Source organism: Hypanus sabinus, chromosome 19 (genome assembly GCF_030144855.1).
Source record: "Hypanus sabinus isolate sHypSab1 chromosome 19, sHypSab1.hap1, whole genome shotgun sequence".
Classification (NCBI taxonomy): Eukaryota; Metazoa; Chordata; class Chondrichthyes; order Myliobatiformes; family Dasyatidae; genus Hypanus; species Hypanus sabinus.
The window spans coordinates 23,308,929-23,329,664 of NC_082724.1; the positions used below are offsets into that span (position 1 = coordinate 23,308,929).

General features: G+C 41.3%; 1 protein-coding gene across 3 annotated transcripts in view; it reads left to right on the forward strand.

Annotated features, from left to right (window-relative positions):
• ccdc66 (coiled-coil domain containing 66) overlaps positions 1-20,318 on the forward strand; it is a 79,520-nt gene extending 59,202 nt beyond the window's left edge. For all 3 annotated transcript variants that reach the window (XM_059944164.1, XM_059944165.1, XM_059944166.1), the window contains 5 exons: positions 2,735-3,258; positions 10,596-10,651; positions 15,513-15,763; positions 16,489-16,616; positions 19,303-20,318. In XM_059944164.1, the coding sequence (XP_059800147.1) occupies positions 2,735-3,258; positions 10,596-10,651; positions 15,513-15,763; positions 16,489-16,616; positions 19,303-19,377 (1,034 nt within the window). In that variant the 3' untranslated portion in view covers positions 19,378-20,318. The remainder of the gene's footprint in view (positions 1-2,734; positions 3,259-10,595; positions 10,652-15,512; positions 15,764-16,488; positions 16,617-19,302) is intronic.
• Positions 20,319-20,736: the final 418 nt, after the last annotated feature.

Below are 20,736 nucleotides of genomic sequence, written 5' to 3' on the forward strand. Positions count from 1 at the left end.
CAGGGCGAACAGGGGGCGCATGATTTGGGCAGCTGAAGGGAGGAAGCGGTGGTAGAAATTCACCATACCCACGAATTCCTGAAGGCCTTTGATTGTGTTGGGTCGGCGGAAATGATGGACCGTGTCTACCTTAGCGGGCAGAGGGGTTGCCCTGTCTTTAGTAATCCTGTGGCCCAGGAAGACGATGTTGTTGAGCCCGAACTGGCATTTGGCCGGGTTGATTGTCAGGCCGTATTAACTCAGTCGGGCGTAAAGTTGACAGAGGTGGGACAGATGCTCCTGATGACGGCTGCTGGCTATGAGGATGTCATCCAAATAGATGAAAGCGAAGTCCAGGTCGTGTCCCACCGCGTCCATTAACCGCTGAAACATCTGTGCGGCATTCTTTAGGCCAAATGGCATGCGGAGAAACTCGAAAAGGCCGAAAGGGGTGATGAGTGCCGTTTTGAGGATGTCGTCGGGGTGCATCGGGATTTGATGGTATCCCCGGACGAGGTCTACCTTGGAGAAGATTCGTGCGCCGTGCAGGTTTGCTGCAAAGTCCTGAATGTGCGGCACAGGGTAGTGGTCCGGTGTTGTAGCCTCATTCAGCCTGCGGTAGTCGCTGCATGGTCTCCAGCCCCCTGTTGCTTTGAGCACCATGTGCAGGGGGGAGACCCATGGGCTGTCGGACTGCCATATGATCCCCAATTCCTCCATCCCCTTGAACTCTTCCTTCGCCAGTCGGAGCTTGTCAGGGGGAAGCCTTCGAGCACGGGCGTGGAAGGGTGGTCCTTGTGTCGAGATGTGGTGTTATACGCCGTGTCTGGGCATGGCTGCCGTGAACTGCGGTGCCAGAACCAATAGGAAATCCGCCAGGACTCTGGTGAAGTCGTTGTCAGACAGCGTGATGGAGTCTAGGTGTGGGGCTGGCAACTGGGCTTCACCCAGGGAGAACATTTAAAAGGTCGCGGCGTGGACCAGTCGCTTCCTTGGCAGGTTGACCAGTAGGCTGTGAGCTCGCAAAAAATCCGCTCCCAGGAGCGGTTGGGCTACGGCGGCCAGTGTGAAGTCCCATGTGAACCGGCTGGAGCCGAACTGTAGCTGCACAGTAGGTCCTTACTGTGCTGCTGTTCGCAGCCCTCAGGGTGGGACCCAGTGCCTTGTTGCGGGTGTCGTAACTCATCGGAGGTAAGACGCTGATCTCGGCTCCAGTGTCGACCAAAAAGCGGCTTCCCGACCGCTTATCCCAGACATACAGGAGGCTATCCCAATGGCCAGCCGCCGTAGCCATCGGTGGCGTCTGCCCCTGGCATTTCCCAGGAACTTGCAGGGAGGGCTACAGCGGCGGGCATCTGCACCCCACCGCTGGTGGTAGAAGCACCATTGTTCGTTGGTCTCCTTACCCCTGCCTCTGGGGTTAGTGGGCTCTGCAGCCGGGCCTGGTCTGGTTTGCTGCTGGGAGTGTGGCCTGGTGATCTGTGCGACGGGCGCCCCACTCTCCTTCTTGGCTTTCCACAGCACGTCCGCCCGAGCCACCACCTTCCGGGGGTCACTGAAATCCGCGTCGGACAGCAGCAGGCGTATGTCCTCAGGCAGCTGCTCCAGGAATGCTTGCTCAAACATGAGGCAGGGCTTGTGACCTCCGGCCAGGGAGAGCATCTCGTTCATCAAAGCCGACGGTGGCCTGTCCCCCAAACCATCCAGGTGCAGTAAGCGGGCAGCTCGCTCACGCCGTGAGAGTCCGAAAGTCCTTGTGAGCAAGGCTTTGAATTCTGTGTATTTGCCATCCGCTGGGGGCGACTGTATGAACCTGGGCTGCTGTTTCCTGGTGGAGGGAGCTCACCACATAGTAGTAACGTGTGGTATCCGAGGTTATCTGCCGAATGTGGAATTGGGCTTCTGCTTGCTGGAACCATAGGTGAGGTCGCAGTGTCCAGAAGCTTGGCAGTTTTAACGAAACTGCATGAACAGATGCAGCGTCATTTATCTTTGGCCCAAATATCGTTTGGGCCATCGGGATCACCAATTGTAGCAGTGTGTTACACGCAGCGCTGAAATAATGACACGGAGTCGGTGAGCTGCAGTTGCAAAAAGAGATTTATTCAAACTTCGCGGCCTCGCTTTAAAGTCTTCCTGATCCTGCCCTCCCGGTCGGGAATACTGTAGTACTCACAGTCCCGTCCTGCGTGCGGGCTTTTCCCCTTGTTGGTGAAGCAGGCTTGGCGCCCTCTTTGGGACCGGCCTCAAAGCCGGTACGCACCACTTTGTAAGCCAGTTCGAGTGCGTTGGGAAGTGGGTCGCTATATATATATATATATATATATATATATATATATATATATATATATATATAAAGTTACAGTGGCTAATTGGCCTTCAAAGGAAAAATGTGCAAACTGCACTCAGACAGCACCCAAGGTCAAGATTGAGCCCAGGTCTCTAGCTAACTACATTACTGTGCCAGACCAAAGAACAAGGTTGTAAAAATGGCTGTTTCTTGAGAATAACACATCGCTTGATGCACCAAATTACTCATCCAGCAGATCAATTATTTAGGATATATATTTCATTTCTTGTATAAAAAGACTGGCCTAGTTAACTATTAAATTGTAGTATTGATCATTCCTTCAAGTCAAAGCCTTTCTTAGCATCAATCATAATGATGTCCTTTGTACTATTTTTCACAGTATAATTTCATATACATATATAGGAAGTTCTGTTCAAATGCTAGCTGGATGAATCTGTTTTTCAGAGGCGCTTGAGTTGAGTGGAAAAGTTGAGTGTGATATACACAACATACGAATTGCAGACCAAGGTCAAGGAATCACTACATCAGATGCAGCCACAGAACATAATGAATTCAACAAGAAGCACGCAGGAAAGAAGTCAAAAACAATTGAAAAGATGATTGTAACTGGAAAAGAGAATTGTTTACATTCTGATGATTTATACAATCAGTCTGCAAGAACAAAGAAGGGAAAAGATGAGAAACGCCCAGAATGGAATACAAACAAAACAACTAAAAAGTATATCCCTGCTTCACAACGATACCCCAAAGGTTTGCAAGTGGAGAGGGAAGAAAAAAAAATGAAAAGGCAAATGGAGTTGCTGCAGTTATTGGAAAAGAATGCCCCTGATCAAAGACCTAAGAAAAAGCAGACTTCAAAAGAGTTGCCAACAGAGCGACTACCTTCACCAGTGGTGCCAGCATTACAAGCAAAAATTTCTCTATCTACCCGACCTGTAGAAAAGCAAGGACTGTCCGTTTTGAAGAAGGTAATGAACTTGCCTTTTAAGCCTCTTTCCAATATATCCAAAACAGAGATGGGAATTTGTTGGATATTTTGTTAATCCATTATGTGTAAGATTGAAATAATCTTTTTCTTTTAAAACAAAAACACCGTATTTGTGATTTGAAAGTTTGTAATATTAAGTATGATCTTTATGCAACATGAAAACAGTGAAATTATTGGCTTGAATTATAGACTTGGGCAAGAACAGGCAGAGGTTCTAAGTAAGGAAGAAAGTTTCCAGTAAGTTTTTTTTTTATGGTGGTAGTGGTACATTCCTTGTATGAGCTGCAAGTTGGATGACATTCAGCTTATACGGGAAAATGAAGCAGTGATAGGAGCTACGGTGAGGTAGTCATTCCTAAGTTGCAGGAGGCAGCTACCTGGGTGACTGTCAGGAGGGGGAAAGGGAATAGGCAGCCAGTGCAGAGCACCCCTGTGGCCTTTCCCCTCAATAAGTATATTACTTTGGATACTGTTGGGAGGGGTGTGGGAATGACCTACTGAGTGAAGCCACATTGACCAGGTGCCTGCCATTCAGTATGGCTTTGTACCTCAGAACTGAAGAGGGGAGAAGAGGAGTGTAATGCTGATAGGGGATTCCATTGTTAGAGGAGCAGAAAGCACGTTCTGTGTACATGAAAGAGATGTCTGGATGGTATGTTGCCTGCAAGGTGCCAGGGTCAGGGATGCCTTGGTTCAGGTCCACAGCATTTTAAAGGGGGAGAGTGAACAGCCAAAAGTCGTAGTACATATTGGTGCCAACAACATAGGTAGGAAAAGGAAGGAGATCCTGCAGAGAGAATATAGGGATTTATGTAGAAAGTTGAAAAGCAGCACTTCCAGGGTAGTAATCCCTGGATTCTTGTGCCGGTGAGGGTTGGAATAAGATCATTTGGAAGATGGATACATGGCTGAAGAATTGGTGCAGGGGCCTGGGTTTTGGATTTCCAGATTATTAGGATCTCTTTTGGGGAAGGTATAACCTGTGGAAAAAAGAAGGGTTATACCGGAACCTGAGGGTGAGTAAGCCTTGTGGGCAGATTTTCTAGAGTTGTTGGGGAGGGTTTGAACTGATTTGGCAGGGTGATAAGAACTGACGTGATAGAGCTGAGAATGGGGCAGTTGATGTACAATTAGATGCAGTGTATAGTCAGGCTGTAAGGAAGGATAGGCAGATAATAGGGCAAAATTGCAGTCAGTGGAATGAGTTAAAAGTGTAACAGGGACAAAATCTAAAAGGGTGATGAATGCAGGACTGAAGGTGTTCTATTTGAATGCATGCAGTATACAGAATAAAGTAGATGATCTTGTGGCACAGTGAAAGGTTAGCTGGTATGATGTTCTGGGTATCATCTCTGAGTTGTAGCTGAAAGAAGATCAAAGTTGGGAGCTTATCAAAGAATGCACATACTGAAAGACAGGCTGGTAGGCAGAGGGGTTAGGGTGGCTCTATTGGTTTAAAAAAAATGAAACCAATTCCTTTTGGAAAAAGGTTACATAGGTTCGGAAGATATGGATAGAGTTAAAAAACTGCAAAGGTAAAAAACCCAGATGGGAACAAGCCTCCAAACAGTAGCCAGGATATGGACCACAAATTACAGTGGGAGATTGGGCAATGTTACAATAGTAGTACAAAGATGAGAAAACCTACAGATGCTAGAAACTTCCAGTAAAAGCCCTCCACTCAACCCTTCACCATTCCCATTCCCATTTCCCTCTCTCACCTCCTCTCCTTCCTTGCCAATCACCTCCCTCTGGTGCTGCTCCCCTTCCTTTTCTTCCATGGTCTTCTACCCTCTCCTATCAGATCCTCCTTCTCTAGCCCTTTATTTCTTTAACCTATCAGTTTCCTAGCCCTTTACTTCACCCTTCCCCCCCCACACCAGTTTCACCTATCACCTACCTTCATCCTCTTCCCTTCTTGCTTAACACACACCTTCTTGCTTAAGCTTCTTATCTTTTTTTCCAGTCCTGATGAAGGGTCTCAATCTAAAACGTCAACTGTTTACTCTTTTCCATAGATGCTGCCTGGCCTGCTGAGTTCCTCCAGCATTTTATGTGTGTTGCAATATTACAACAGTTTGGGGGGATTTCAGTGTGCAGGTAGATTGGGAAAATACAGTTGGTGCTAGATCCCAAGACAGGGAATTTGTAGAAAGTCTATGAGACGGCATTTTAGAGCAGCTTGTGGTTGAGCCCCATGGGGGAATGGCAATTCTGAATTGGATTTTATATAATGACCCAGGTTTGTTTTGGAAGTTTAAGGTAAAGGAGCCCTTAGGAGACAATGATCATAATATAGAATTCATCTTGCAGTTTAAGGAGAAGATAAAATTGATTGGAAAGGGACGTTAGCAGGGATGGCAGCAGAGCAGGAATGGCTGGAGTTTCTGGAAGCAATTCGGAAAGCGCAGGATAGATATATTCAAAATAAGTAGTATTCTAAAGGCAGGATGATGCAGCTGCAGATAGAGAATATAATAGAGCAAAAATTAGTGGGAAGTTTGAGGATTAGGAAGCTTTTTCAAAAAAACAGAAGGCAACTTAAAGAGAAAGTCATAAAGAAGAAAAAGATGAAATATGAAGGAAAGCTAGCCAGTAATATTAAAGAGGATACCAAACGTTTTTTCAGATATTTCAAGTGTAAAAGAGAGGAGAGAGAAGTTATTGGACTCCTGTAGAGGTAGTAATGTGGAACAGGGAAATGGCAAATAAACTGAATAAGTATTTTGCATTTGTCTTCACTGTGGAAGATACCACTAGTATGCCAGAAGTTAATTGGAAGGGGACACTAGCAGGGATGATGGCAGAACAACAGCTGGTGTTTATGGTGGAAATTCAGAAGGCACAGGAAAGATGCAGCCTGAAGATGAAGAAGTATTCTAAAGGAAGAATGAGGCAACAGTAGCTGACAAGGGAAGTCAAAGACAGCATGAAAGCAAAAGACAGGGCATATGATATAGCAAACTTCAGTAGGAAGGTAGAGAATTGGGAAGCTTTTAATAACCAACAGAATGCAATTAAATAATCTATAAAGGGAGAAAAGATGAAATATGAAGATAAGCTAGCCAATAATATAAAAGAGGATGCAAAAGCTACTCGGGAAGCTGAAGAGCCTGAGATAGATAAGTCACCTGGACTAGATGGACTGCACTCTGGGCTTCTGAAGGAGGTGGCTGAAGAGATTGTGAGGGCATTAGTAATGATCTTTCAAGAATCAATACTTTCTGTAATGGTTCCTGAGAACTAGAAAATTGCAAATGTCACTTCACTCTTTAAGAAGAGAGGGGGCAGAAGAAAAGAAATTATAACCCAGTTAGCCTGACTTTAGTGGTTGGAAAGATGTTGGAATCTATCATTAAGGATGAGGTTTCAGGGTATTTAGAGGCACATGATAGGCCAAGTCAAAATGGTTTTCTAAAGGGGAAATCTTGCCTGACAAATCTGTTGGAATTTTTTTTTGAGGAAATAAAGGCAGGATAGATAAAGGAAATTTAGTGGATGTTGCTTATTTGGATTTTCAGAAGTCCTTTGACACATGAGGCTGCTTAACAAGATAAGAGCCCATGGTATTACAGGAAAGGTACTAGCATGGATAAAAGATTGGCTGTTTGGCAGGAAGCAAAGAGTGGGAATAAATGGGCCTTTTCTGGTTGGCTGTCAGTAACTACATGTGTACTACGGCTGTCAGTATTGGGATTGCTTCTTTTCATGTTGTACATCAGTAATTTGGTGGAAGGAATTGATGGCTTTATGGTCAAGTTTGCAGACAATATTAAGATACGTGAAGGAGCAGGTAATGTTGAGGTGGCAGGGTGTCTGCAGAAGGGCTTAGGCAGATTGGAGGAATAGGGAAATAAGTGGCAGATGGAAAATAATGTAGAAAAGTATATGGTCTTGCACTTTGGCAGAAGGAATAAAGGCATAGACTATTTTCTAAATGGGGAGAAAATTCAAAACTCAGAGGTGCAGTGGGACTTTGGAGTCCTTGTGCAGGATTCTCTAAAGGTTAACTTGTAGACTGAGTCGGTGGTAAGGAAGGCAAATTCATTCTCAGCAACCATTTCAAAAGGACTCATATACCAAAGCAAGGATGTAATATTGAGGCTTTATAAGGCATTGCTCAGACTATTCTTAGAATATTGTGAGCAGTTTTGAGCATCTTACCTAAGGAAAGAAATGTTAGTGTTGGGAAATGTCCTGAGGAGGTTCATGAGAATGATCCCAGGAATGAAAGGGTTAACATATGAGGAGCATTTGATAACTCTGACTGGAATTTAGAAGAATGAGGGGTGGATGTCATTGAAACTTATCAAATATTGAAGGTTCTGGATGTGGAGAGGATGTTTCCTATCGTAAGAGAGTCTATGCACAGCCTCACAATAGGGAGACATCCATTTAGAACAGAGATGAGAAAAATTTTCTTTAGCCAAAGGGTGATGAATCTGTGGAATTTATTGTCGCAGACAGCTGTACAAACCACATCATTGGATTTTTTTTTAAGCAGGATGTTGATAGGTTTTTGATTAATCAGGGATTCAAAAGTTATGGGGAGAAGGCAGGAGAATGGGGTTGATAAGAATAATAAATCAGCAATGATGGAATGGCAGACAAGACACCATGCATTGAATGGCTTACTTCTGCTCCTATGTCTTGTGATCTTATGAATCCTTTGTATGTGAAATCCAGTCCAACTTGGGGTGTTTCTCAGGAAGATGCTAGGAACATCACTATCACCAAGCTTAAGATTTTTATGAAGAGGGCAGGAACAGGGGAAATTAGACATGTCACCTCTGATTTCTTAAGTTGACATGATTGGCTTTACTCATTGTCCTAGCTCAGAAATAAGAATTCCCTTTTTGGTAATGAAATCAATACAGGTGAGACTTCTTTCTTTGTCCCTGTTCTCTGGCTAATTGGAGAAGGGAATAAACGACCGAAGCCAGTATATTTTGGATAATTTAGTAAAAAATTGCTTTCTACAATTGTGTTATTCAGCTTCATAAACTTTGTATAGATTCTTTTATTGCGACTGTGGGTTACTAAGTTTTAGTTTGCACTGACCACGTTGACTGAATTGAAATAGAATTATAATTATTCGATGCACCTTGGCTTTTGGCAAACAAGTAACTTCTCTGCAAGCTATTTCATGAAAACAAAGTTTTGCTTAAAATTTCTAAGTGGCATTATCTTTCTCAAAATGCAAGATTGTCAGCTTATTTATAGAAATGTTGAGAAGGTTCTGCTTCTAAAGATTGGTTCACCCTGATTAAATTTGACAGCAAATGCTAAAGTTTGGATTTTTCTATCTAAACAAAATAATATTCTTTCTTAAGGGGTCATAAGGGTGTCAGTAGTACAGCAGCTAATGAATTGAAAACTATTGAAAGGTGCCTCTGTTGACAGCACTAATGCTGTAGTGAATTGTTCAGTGACATTGAGTTGAAATGCATTTTTTAGATAATTAAGACATGGCACAGTCTTAGGTCGGCTGGTGGCGCTGTAAGATTAGAACCGGGCTCAAGAACGGAGGTTCCCGAGTTCGATCCAGTGACAGACCACTCCCAAGCGCACTCTCCATCCTTGCCGGGTTGATGTCAAGTTCACAACTCGACCTCGTAAAAAAAACACTGCCACCTTCAGTTTAAATTCCCATGCGGAATATTGTGGAGGATCAAGTACCCAAACCCAAACCCACAAAGCATCAAGTTTAACAGTAGATAAAATCCTGCAGAATGTATCGCATGATTTCTACCATCCCCCAACCACACCAATGAAAAGCATATGCTATGGGCAAGTTAGCCAGTTTCTTTCTGTTCGCAGGTAACAGTCTTGCAGATCTGCCCCATTCATTAGCACAAGAAGCATAGATTGCAACCTATCCTACGAACATTGTCAATACATTATTCTTCCAGCCACTTGGTGGTCTCTTCCCCTTTCCCTTGACTATATCTCTCTTAATAGCCTATTCTTCTACTTCATCTTAGCCCCTCCCTCAATACTGACTGCTGAATTTCCTATATCAATTCTGTAGTGAGTTTTGTCATGAATTACTCCATCCCCAGCCCTCATCTATCATGGATTTTTGCAGACTTATTACTTCAGCTCACTTCCTATCATGTTTTTCATTTAACTCTCTATTTTCATCATGTAGATGTGCAAGTAAATAGGAAATGATTGCAACATTCAAATGGTACGTTCTCTTGCATTGCACCCTACTGTTCTGCTTTCCATTCTCCCATATTTTTGTTATCCCTGAATTCCTGTGTCCCTGTGGTAACCTAAATCAGCAAATTTGCAGGTGTCAGCAAAATTGGGGCCATAGTGGACAGCGAGGAGAGCTATCAAAGCTTGCAGTGTGATCTGGGTCAGGTGGAAAGTTGGGCTGAAGATGGCAAATGGAATTTAACGCAGAGCAGTGTGAGGTGTTGCACTTTGGCAGATCAAAGCAGGGTAGGACTTACACAGTGAATAGTAGGCACTGAGGTGTACAGCAGAACAAAGGGATGTGAATACGGATCCATATTTCCCATGAAAGTAGTGTCAAAGGTAGATAGGATTGGCTCATTGCCTTCATAAATCAGAGCATTGCATACATGAGTTGGGATGTTATGTTGAAGTTGTATAAGACATTGATGAGGCCTAATCTGGGGTATTGTGTGTACATATGGTCACCTAACTACAGGAAAGATATCAATAAGATTGAAAGAGTGGAGAGAAAATTTACAAGGATATTTCGAGGACTTGAGGACCTGCACTGTGGAAGATCATAGATCCATGTCTCACTTAGTCTTCTGGGATACACAATAATTTATTAAAAATGCAAAAAAGGCCAGATTTATAAATTCTAAAGCTGACTTAATTTTGCATTACCCTGCATTATTTTCATCTGGTAACGATTGATTGAATCAATAATCTTAAGCTGAAAGGTTCCATATCAAGAAATGGTACATTATTCAGCTGCTAATAAAACTTGTTTTTAAACTAATGGACGCAAAATAACTGCCTAATATATGGAAATCTGAAATAAAAACAGAAAATGCGAGTAGGACATCTGTTCCTCCTTCCACAGATGCTACTCCCAGACCCACTGAATATTTAAAGCATTTTCTGTTTTATTTCATTATTTTAAGCTAGTTCGTTTTAAACCTTCATTTGTAAACTTGCAATTGTATTAAATGTTCTTCTCTACATTTTAATAGTTCGTAAAAGTTTTCCAATATTTTTACTAAATATGAAAGTCCATGCACTATTATTCATCTGTTTGCATCTTTATAAATAAAGGAATTGCTTAACTAATTTGGCAATAACTCTTTACAGGAAGAACCTATCAAAAGGAGCAACTCCAATAACAAACTAACTGACAAAGCTTACAGGTAAGTTATGCAGTTTTAGGTTAGGGGACAATGTCTTTTTAAGAAGGAAAAAAATATTAGTGCAACTATGTTAATACACTTCATTCAGCTTGCTTGGGACTTTGATGTCAGACTGGGAGATAGTCATAGAATTTTACAGTACAGAAACAGGCCCTTCAGCCCATTTAGTCCATGCTGGACTATTAATCTGCCTAATCCCATCAATCTGCACTTTGACCATAGTACCCTTCCCATCCAAGTACATGCTCAAATTTCTTTTAATGTTGAAATCGAATATGCATCCACCACTTCTCCTGGCAGCTCATTTCACACTTGCACCCACCCTCTGAGTGAAGAAGTTCCCATTCACCTTTCACCCTTAACCAGTAATTTCTAGTTCAAGTCTCACCCAAGCTCAGTGGAAAAAGCCTTCTTCTATTTACTCTATCTATACCTTCATAATTTTGTGAACTTCCATCAAAACTCTCCTTGTTCTTCTATACTCTTGGGAATGAAGTCCTTACATCTTCAACCTTTCCTTATAACTCAGGTCCTCAAGGTCAGCAATATCCTTGTAAATTTTCTCTGCATCTTTCAATCTTATTGACGTCCTTCCTGTAGGTCAGCCACCAAAACTACACTCAATATTCCAGGTTAAGCTTCACCAACATCTTATACATGTTCAACATAAAATCCCAGCTCCTGTACTCAATACTTGGATTGATGAAGGCTTATGTGCCAAAAGCTTTATTTATGACCCTTTATAACTGTGAAGTCACTTTCAAGGAATTATAGATCTGTATTCCCAGGTCCCTCTGATCTGCTGCACAGTTTAGTGCCCTACCATTCACTGTGTCAGTCCTACCCTGGTTCCCCCTGTCAAAGTGCAACCCCTCACAGCTGGCTGCATTAAATTCCTGCTGGAAACTTTGATAGTCTTCCTTGCTGTCCACCACACATCCAATCTTGGTGTCCTCTGCAAATTTGCTGATCCAGTTTATCACATTATTGCCCAGATCGTTAATATTGATGAAAAACAACAATGGACTCAGCACTGATCTCTGTGGCACTACACCGGTCACAGACTTCCAGTCAGACAGACAACCCTCCACTACCACTTTCTGTCTTCACCCTTGAAGCCAGTGTCTAACCTTGAATGCCAAGTGACTGAACCTTCTTGACCAACCTTCCATGTGGGACCTTCTCAAAGGCCTTACCGTCCAACATCCATTGTCATGCTTTCATTAACTTTCCTGGTAACTTCCTTGAAAAACACTAAAATTGGCTATACATGACCTACCATGCATAAAGCCATGTTGCCTATCCCTAATCAGTCACTGTCTCTCCAAATGCTTGTATACCTGGTCCCTTAGAATACTTTCCAATAACTTGCCCACTGCTAATGTTAGGCATTGTGGCCTATAATTTCCTGGCTTATTCTTAGGGCTTTCCTTAAACAATGGAACAACATTAGCTATCCTCCAATCCTTTGCCACCTTACCCATAATTAAATACATTTTAAATATCAACTGACTAGGCCCATGCAATTTCTGCACATGCCTCCCACAGGGTCCAAGTCAAGCCCTGAGGATTTATCCACCTTAATTTGCCTCAAGACAGCAAACACCTCCTCTGTAATCTATTTACGGCCCATGGCCTCACCCCTGTTTCGCCTCTCTCGTCCATCTCCTGAGTAAATATAGATGCAAAAATTTCATTTAAGATCTTCCCCATCTCTTATGTCTCCACGCATAGATGACCACTCTGATCTTCCAGAGGACTACTTATGACCCTTGCTATCCCTTTGCTCTGAATATATTTGTAGAAGCCCTTGGATTATCTTTTGCCTTGTCTGCTGGAGCAACCTTATGCCTTCTTTTAGCCATCCTGAATACCTTCTCAAGTGTTTTCTTGTATTTCTTATAGTCAATTACCTCATTTGCTTCTTCCTGCCTATACCTGCATTGCACTTCCTCCATTTTCTTATCAGAACCTCAATATCTCAAGAAAAACAAGGTTCCCATACTTGTTATCTTTCCCTTTTATTCTGACAGGAACACACAAACCTATGTACTCTCAAAGTCGCACTTTTGAAGGCCTCCCACTAACCAAGTACACCTTTGCCAGAAAACAACTTGCCCCTTGTACACTTGCCAGATCTTCTCGGATATCATCAAAATTGGATTTCTCCAATTTAGAATCTCAGCTGAAGAACCAGAACTATCCTTCTCCATAATTATTTTGAAACTAATTGTATTATGATCGCTAGATGCAAAACATTCCCCAACACCAGCTTCTGTTACCTGCCCTGCCTCATTCCCTAATAGCAGATCAAGGATCGCATACTCTCTTGTTGGGACTTCTACATACTGATTAATAAGGAAACTTTACTGAGCACTTGTGATAAAATCTATCCCATCAAGTCCTTTTACAGCATGGGAATCCCAGTCAGTATCTGGAAAGTTAAAGTCATCTACTATCACAACACTCTGCAATCTCTCTGCAAATTTGCTCCTCTAAATCGTGAGGGCTGTTGGGTGGTCTATAATATAATCCTATTAATGTGGTCATACCTTTCTTATTCTTTAACTCTACCCATAAAGCCTCACTAAACGAGCTCTCCAGTCTATTCTGTCTGAGCACTGCTGTGACATTTTCCCTGACTAATAATACCACCTTTTCCCCTTTAATCTCTCCAGCTCTCTCACGCTTATAACAATGGAAACCTGGAACATTGAGCTGCCAGTCCTGTCCCTCTTGCAACCAAGTCTCACAGATGGCTACAAAGTCATAATTCCACGTGCTGATTCATGCCCTACAGTGCCCTCTTTTCACTGAAGTATACACAACTCAGAACATTAGTCCCACCATGCTCAATCTTTTGATTCCTTACTTTGTGTATAGGCTGAACATCTACTTTAAAATTTGTCCCCGCCCCCCCAGTGTAGCACCAGCAAATCTTCCCGCAAGGATATTAGTTCCCCTCCAGTGCAGGTGTAAACTGACCCTTCTGTACAGATCCCACCTTCCTGGACGCCCAATTACCCAAAAATCTGAAGTCCTTCCTCCTGCACCATCTCCTTGGTCACATGTTAAACTGTATGAACTTCCTACTTCTGGCCTCACTAGCACATGGCATGGCTAGCAATCCTAAGATCATAACCCTGGATTATAATCACTTTGCAGGATTTTGTCGACCTTCTTACCCATGTCATTAGTATTGACTGGACTACATCTCTAGCTGTTCATCTTCCCCCTTTCCCCCTTAAGAATGCTGTGATTCGATCCCTGACCCTAACACCGGCATCTGGAAGGCAACATCCAGGAATCTTGTTCTTGTCCAGAAGCCCTCCTTCCTGTTTCCTTAACTAGTGAATCCCTTATCAGTACAGCTGGCTTCTTCTCTGCACCACAGAGCCAGACTCAGTGCCAGAGACCTGACCACTGTGAGGTTCCTCTGCTAAGTCACTTCCCCTCTTCCCACCCCCACTGACAGTATTCAAAGTGATATACCTGTTTTTGAGGGGAATGGCCACAGGCTTAATCTGCAGTGGCTGCCTATCCCCTTTCCCCTCCAGACAGTCACCCAGTTACGTGAGTCCTGCATCTTGGGTGTAACTACCTTCCTATATTGCCTGTCAATCAGCCCCCTCAGCCTCCATAATGATCCAGAGTTCATCCAGTTGCAGCTTCAATTCCTTAACACTATCTGAAAAAAGCTGCAGCTGGATGCAATTCTTGCAGGTGTAGTAATCAGGGACACTGGATATCTCCCTGCTTTCCCCTCATTCCACAAGAGGAGCATTCCACTACCCTGCCTGGTATTCCCACTGCTCTAACTGCAATAAGGAAGAAAAAAAATTTAAACAAAAAAATCTAGCTACAGCCTTCACCTCTCCTTGCAGAAGCCTCCATGAGCTGTAGCTTGAACTCTTCACTCTGACACTGGCCCACCCAAACAATGGCTGCGCCACTTAAACCTAATTTCTTTTTATTGGCCCTTGCCAAGAGCCTGATTTTGCATAATCCAACATCTCCTAGGTAACTGCGGCACACAGAATATCCCAACTGTCCCTATTTGCTCCGTTTGCAAACTCTTCCCCCGCTATGCAATCAAACGTCCAAATAATAATCCAACACTTACTTAATTCATTTCTTTAGTAGTGTATTTCCATGTACTTAGCAAGTTTGTAGGGACACAGGAAACAACCAGGTGAGTTTATAGAGAAGGGAAGAACTGGAGACCTGATGTTGTCATTGTGAGTGCAGATGAGCCAGCTGCTAAATCACTGGGATTTCTGAACATTCAGGCAGTAGATTATTGTAGTTTTTCTGGATACATTCAATCAGTCAGATAGCATAAATGTAGAGAGGAACAGAATTCTGAAATTCATTGGAGGAGCTGGGGACATTGTCATATTTGCTTTCCCTACATCCTATAGACTTCTACAAAGCATCAAGTTAAGATCTGTAAATTGACTGCCATTCTTGAGTGATTGTCATAACTGAGTCTGACCTGCAATTGTAACAAAAAGATAGACCTTCCCTTAAATAGCATGTGAATTTCTTTGTGATATGGAAGGTATTCATGAAGGACCTAAAGTTTGCAATGCTGGGCTAAGAGTAATAGCTGTTGACGTATCGACCTGAAACATTGACTGTTTACTCTTTTCCGTAGATGCTGCCTGGCCTGCTGAGTTCCTCCAGCATTTTGTTTGTGTTGCTTAGGATTCCAGTGTCTGCAGATTTTCCTTTGTTAGTAATAGCTGTCTTGTTCATAGCTTAAGATAAGGTTTAAATGCAACATTAAGTGAATTATTTTATAGAATGAAAGTTACTAAATTAAATGGCAATTAGAAATATGCATTTTTCTTCTATGCAGTTGTGAATCTCCACCAGTTCCTGCACTAAGAAACAAACAAGTGCAACTGGAGCAGGACCTACTGGCAGTTCAAAATGTTAATCCAGATGAATGGTGCCAAAGGGCTCCTCTTGGTAATGAATCAGAGCATGATGGACCACCATCATTCAACTTTGTTCCTTATGTGCGCTCAGATGAAGTGTATCATTTGGATCCTGATGCTCCAATGTCAAGGCCTTCAACAGATGACCCACAGTACAAGCGTTGCAGTGGTATTTATACAGTATTTAATTATAAACTATTTTTTTTAAAAATAATAAACATATGCTCTGGTAGTCAAGTTAGTAGATATAGTTGCTAAGGAAATGAGCTTCCATTTCCTCATTTGCTTTGTGGAGTTACTGGCAGGAAACTGGAGTTGAATCTCCTCTACTATTCATTAAGTATAGGAATTGATTGCCCTTTTCCTTTTTTTCATTATATCCTTGTGTGATTCAGCCTGCTGCAGTTTCAAGGGTCTATTGTGTTATTGACAAGAACTTTGTATAGTGTGGAACAATTGTATAGTTCAGCACTAACGTAATTTCCTCAATGTGAATTTTGTCGATAGCATAAACCACGTGTGTAAGAAATTTTCCTTTCTATGAATCTGAATATTGGAATTACTATTGATATCAAAGTCCATTGAGGCTGGTAATAAATAAGAATTTCTACCTTGAAGTGCATGATTTTGTAGTAAGAGCCAAATACATTATTAATGTTAGAGATGTTGATCTTAAATTTGAAAAGGAGAGAATATTGGTCATTGATGACTTGTACTACAAGTACTGTCGACTGGTTGTACTTGCCTCTTGCATCTTCAATTCCATCAGCTTCAATGGAATTGGATGTAAAGATTATGGAATACATTGAGTACAAACAACCAAAGCCAATTTCTCCCAAGGTCCAGTTTTGATTAACTATATCAAATTTTCCTTTCCCATTCTATTCCTTTCAGTTACGGATCACTTGCAGCATCAAAGCTGTAGTTTTGACAATCCTAGAGATCCTCTTCTCAACCCTGATCTGCTGAGAAACCGGGAACGGCAGCAAGCTATTCTCAAAGGCCTTTCAGAGCTTCGTCAAGTAAGACTATTCCCAAATGTCAATATTTTTCTCCAGTGACTCCTTAAGAAATCATAATCTCTGATTCACTTATTTCAAGAGCTTAGTTCCGCAAAACAGCCTTCATCTGTCTTGCTCAGACTTTGTTGCTAATGCACTAATTGTTACTGTCTAGTCCTGATATTCAACTTCTGTATTTGTCAGAAATATACCTGCTGCTTCTGAATATACCTCCCATGGTCCACCCCTTCCATCATTTCTACAAGCCTGTTTCTTCTGTATGCTCTATCTACACCAGGAATCTGGTCCAAGGGATGACTCCAAGACTTGTCATGTGCATTCTCAAACTCTACAACTGAGGGAACTCAGTTAAATTTAGCATTAAAAGCAAAAGTTTTAAAAATGATTGTTTCTTTTTCTACTCGTATATTGTACTTGATCATTCTTTTGGTTCATGATGCTATTAATTGACTTGGAAACAATTTATGTAATGTAATAAGTACCAACACGTCAAATAGTAAATATGAAATATAGCATTTAAAAATGCGACAACTTTATTTTGACTATATAACTAGGTCAAGGTGGTCAGCAATCTTGATCAAAGTCTGACATGAGTTAGAGGACTGTACATTAATAGTTTTGATGGAATTTAAACTATTAATATAATACAAATTGAAGCAAAATAGTCTGATATTACATCTTATGACCTTATAAAGATTAAGGGTAGGATTAGAATTAGGCCACTGGGCCCATTGAGTCTGCTCAGCCATTCCTTCTTGGCTAATTTATTATCCCTCTCACCCCCTTTCTGCTGCCTTATCTCCTTAACCTTTGATATTCTGATTAACTAAGAGCATATCAACCACTGCTTTAAATATACTCAGTGATTTGGCATCCAAAGCTGTTCATGGCAACGAATTCCAAAAATTCAACACCCTCTGGCTAAAGAATTCCTTCTAATCGGTTCTAAATGGATTCCCTTTAATTCTGAGGCTGTACCCTCTGGTCCTAGACTCACCCACCATAGGAAATAGTCCAAGCTGCAAAAAGTATGTGAACCCTTGTATTTAGTAATTGGTAGAACCTCCTTTAGCAGCAATAACCTCCACCAAACATTTTCTGTAGCTGCTGATCAGACTTGCAGAATGGTGAGAAGGAGTTTTAGATCATTTCTCCATACAAAACAGTTTCAGTTCATCAATATTTCTGGGATACCTTGCATGAACAGCTCTTTCAGGTCATGCGACAGCATCTCAATTGGGTTAAGGTCTGGACTCTGACTTATCTATTCCGTTACACAGATTTTCTTCTTTTTAAATCATTCTGTTGTTGCTTTGCTCGTGTGTTTCGGATCATTGTCTTATTGAATCATACAACTTTTTTAAAGCTTCAGGGAAGCTACTCTGACCTTCTGTAAAATGGCTTAATACAGTTTTGAATTCATTGTTCCCTCAACAATTATAAGCTGTCCAGGCATTAAGGCAGTAAAGCAGCCCCAAACCATGATGTTCCTTCCACTATGCTTCACAGTTGGGTGAGGTTTTGGTGTTGGTGTGCAGTGTCTTTTTTCCTCTGAATATAACTATATGCATTTCTGCCAAAAAGCTCAACTTCTGTTGCAAAGATGCATAGAACATTGTCCCAGAAGCACTGAGAAACATCCAGATGGTCTTTTGCAAACTTGAGATGTGCAGCAATTTTTTGTTTTGGAGAGCAGTAGTGGTTTCCTCCATGGTGTCCTTCCATAAAACACTGTTTTTCTTACAGTGAACAGATGAACAGAGACATTAGCAAGTTCTGCAGGTCTTCTATTACCCTTGGGTTCTTTCTCGCCTCCTTCAGCATTCCATGTTGTGCTCTTAGTATGATCTTTGTAGGACGCCCACTCTTAGGGAGAGTAGCAACACTACTGAATTTCCTTCATTTGTATAAAATTACTCTTACTGTGGACTGATGAGTACTCAGAACTTTAGAAATTATTTTGTAGCCTTTTCCAGCTTGATGTATCTCTATCATTCTTCCTCTAAGGTCTTCTGAAAGTTGTTTTGATCACAGCATGGTGCATGTAAACTGCTTTCTCTTGAGAAGAGCAGGCTGTCAATGACCTGACTTTGTGTGTCTTTTTTATAGCAAGGGCACCTCTACTTCCCACACCTCCAATTTAATGTCATTGATTGGAAAACCGGACTCCAAATAGCTTTGGTAGAGAGCATTACCCCAGAGGTTCACATACTTTTTTTGAAGCTATTATGATTGTTTAAATGGTGAAGAAGTCCAATTGTTGGTGTGTTACTAGTTTAGGCTGGTAGTGTTTGTCTATTATTGTGACTTAAATGAAGATCTGATCACATTTTATGAGTAATTAATGCAGAAAACCAGGTCATTGCAAAGGGTTCTCAAACTTTTTCATGCAACAGTTTCTACCTTCAGACATTGCAACTTCCCAAGTACTTTCTCCTCAGCAGTCATTACACTCATTTCAGCCCCCGATGCTCTCAAATTTCTGGCATGCTAGTTGTGCTTTCCAAGGTGAAGACTGGCACAAAATACTTACTAAGTTCATCCGCCATCTTTTGTACTTCACCTTAACACTAATATTGTTCTATGGTTTTGATTTAAAAACAAGCATTTCACTTAAGTATTTGTACTTCAAATATTAATAGACCAACACTTACAACTCTTAAGTGTTTTTTTTTCTCATTTCTAGGGTCTAATGCAGAAACAGAGAGAGCTGGAAATAGCCAGTCCTATGCATCAAGAGGAGCAATCTTCAAGATCTTGACAGAATTTATGATCATTTGGAAATTCTGCACCATCGTGCCCTCCTAACTAGCACCCACCTTCCACTTGCCAGGCTGCTAAATGATATACTAAAACTGGTGGATAAAATAGTCAAAGGATTTCGTTATAGCACTAGGAACTTGTAGATTGCTTTTTTAAAATCTACAAACTCTTAATTTCAGACAATAAATCAAATCTCCCTTTGATATATGGCATAGTACATGAGAACTGTTAGGATGGGTAGGTTCTGTTAATTCAATCTTTAAGAGCTTCCCAAAGCACCCTTGAGCATTTCACAAAATTCTTCATGTACAATTTTTTCTTACAGGAATGGTGTTCATTGTTGGAATGTTGTAGGATGAACAAAGATTTAAGCAGCTGCATAGAGATTTTTATTTTTTGTTCCTGGAATTGTTTGATATTTTGGGAAAATTAACGACTTAAAAGATTTCTACTTATGCCTGCCCAAATGAATAACAACTAGTGAGAAGAACTGAAGTTTCAAATAATTTGTTCTTAATATCTAGGGACTGCTGGCAATGCTAGCCAAATCTGACAAATAAGCATACCAATATTGGGTTATGATCTTGAACCGCTGCACTGTTTTTAGTATATTTAAAATTGATGAGTACTCCTGCTATTTTACCGAAGCTGGGATTCCATGTGTGGAAGTATATTTGCAAAGTAGATTTGAAATGAGGAAAAGTTTACATTTTGAAGGCTTACACTCAAGGTTTAGGATAAGTTAGCCTAAAATACTTTTGTACATTTTTCCCTTTCAAACACAAATTGAGACTGGCTTGTTTCAAAATATCTGGAGTTTTTTCTAGTTGTTGCTAATTTGTTTTTATAGTTTTATTTAAATAAAACTTCAATTATGTAATTAGTATACTATTTATGTGAAAGTATTGTTTTTAACTCTTCAAATAAAGTGTTATTGATTATTTAAATACACCCAGCTACTACAGCTGAAATTCTAGGCTCATTTCATCTTTATCTGCCACTTTCTCTCCTTTGTTGAACTTTTCCTGCCTGTATCACTGGTAGCAATCTCAATAAGGTATCATCTTACTACTCGAAGTACTGTGCTTTGAATCATTTAGAGAAATAGCAAAAGAAAAGTAATATACTCTGGAGAATGCAAGGTCCCCATGGTTGCTGCTTAATTTTAACAGCCTAATGTGCTGGTAGCCACATTACACACTACCCAGACTTGGGCATTCTTTCATAGATCAAACTCAGAATTTACCAATAGTCACTGGAATTTTAGCCAAACTGCCAGAATCCTAAAAAAGCAAAATCCTCCTCCAGCTGGTGTCAGACCCAAAAGTGGAACCACCAGTGCTCGCATTTGTACCAC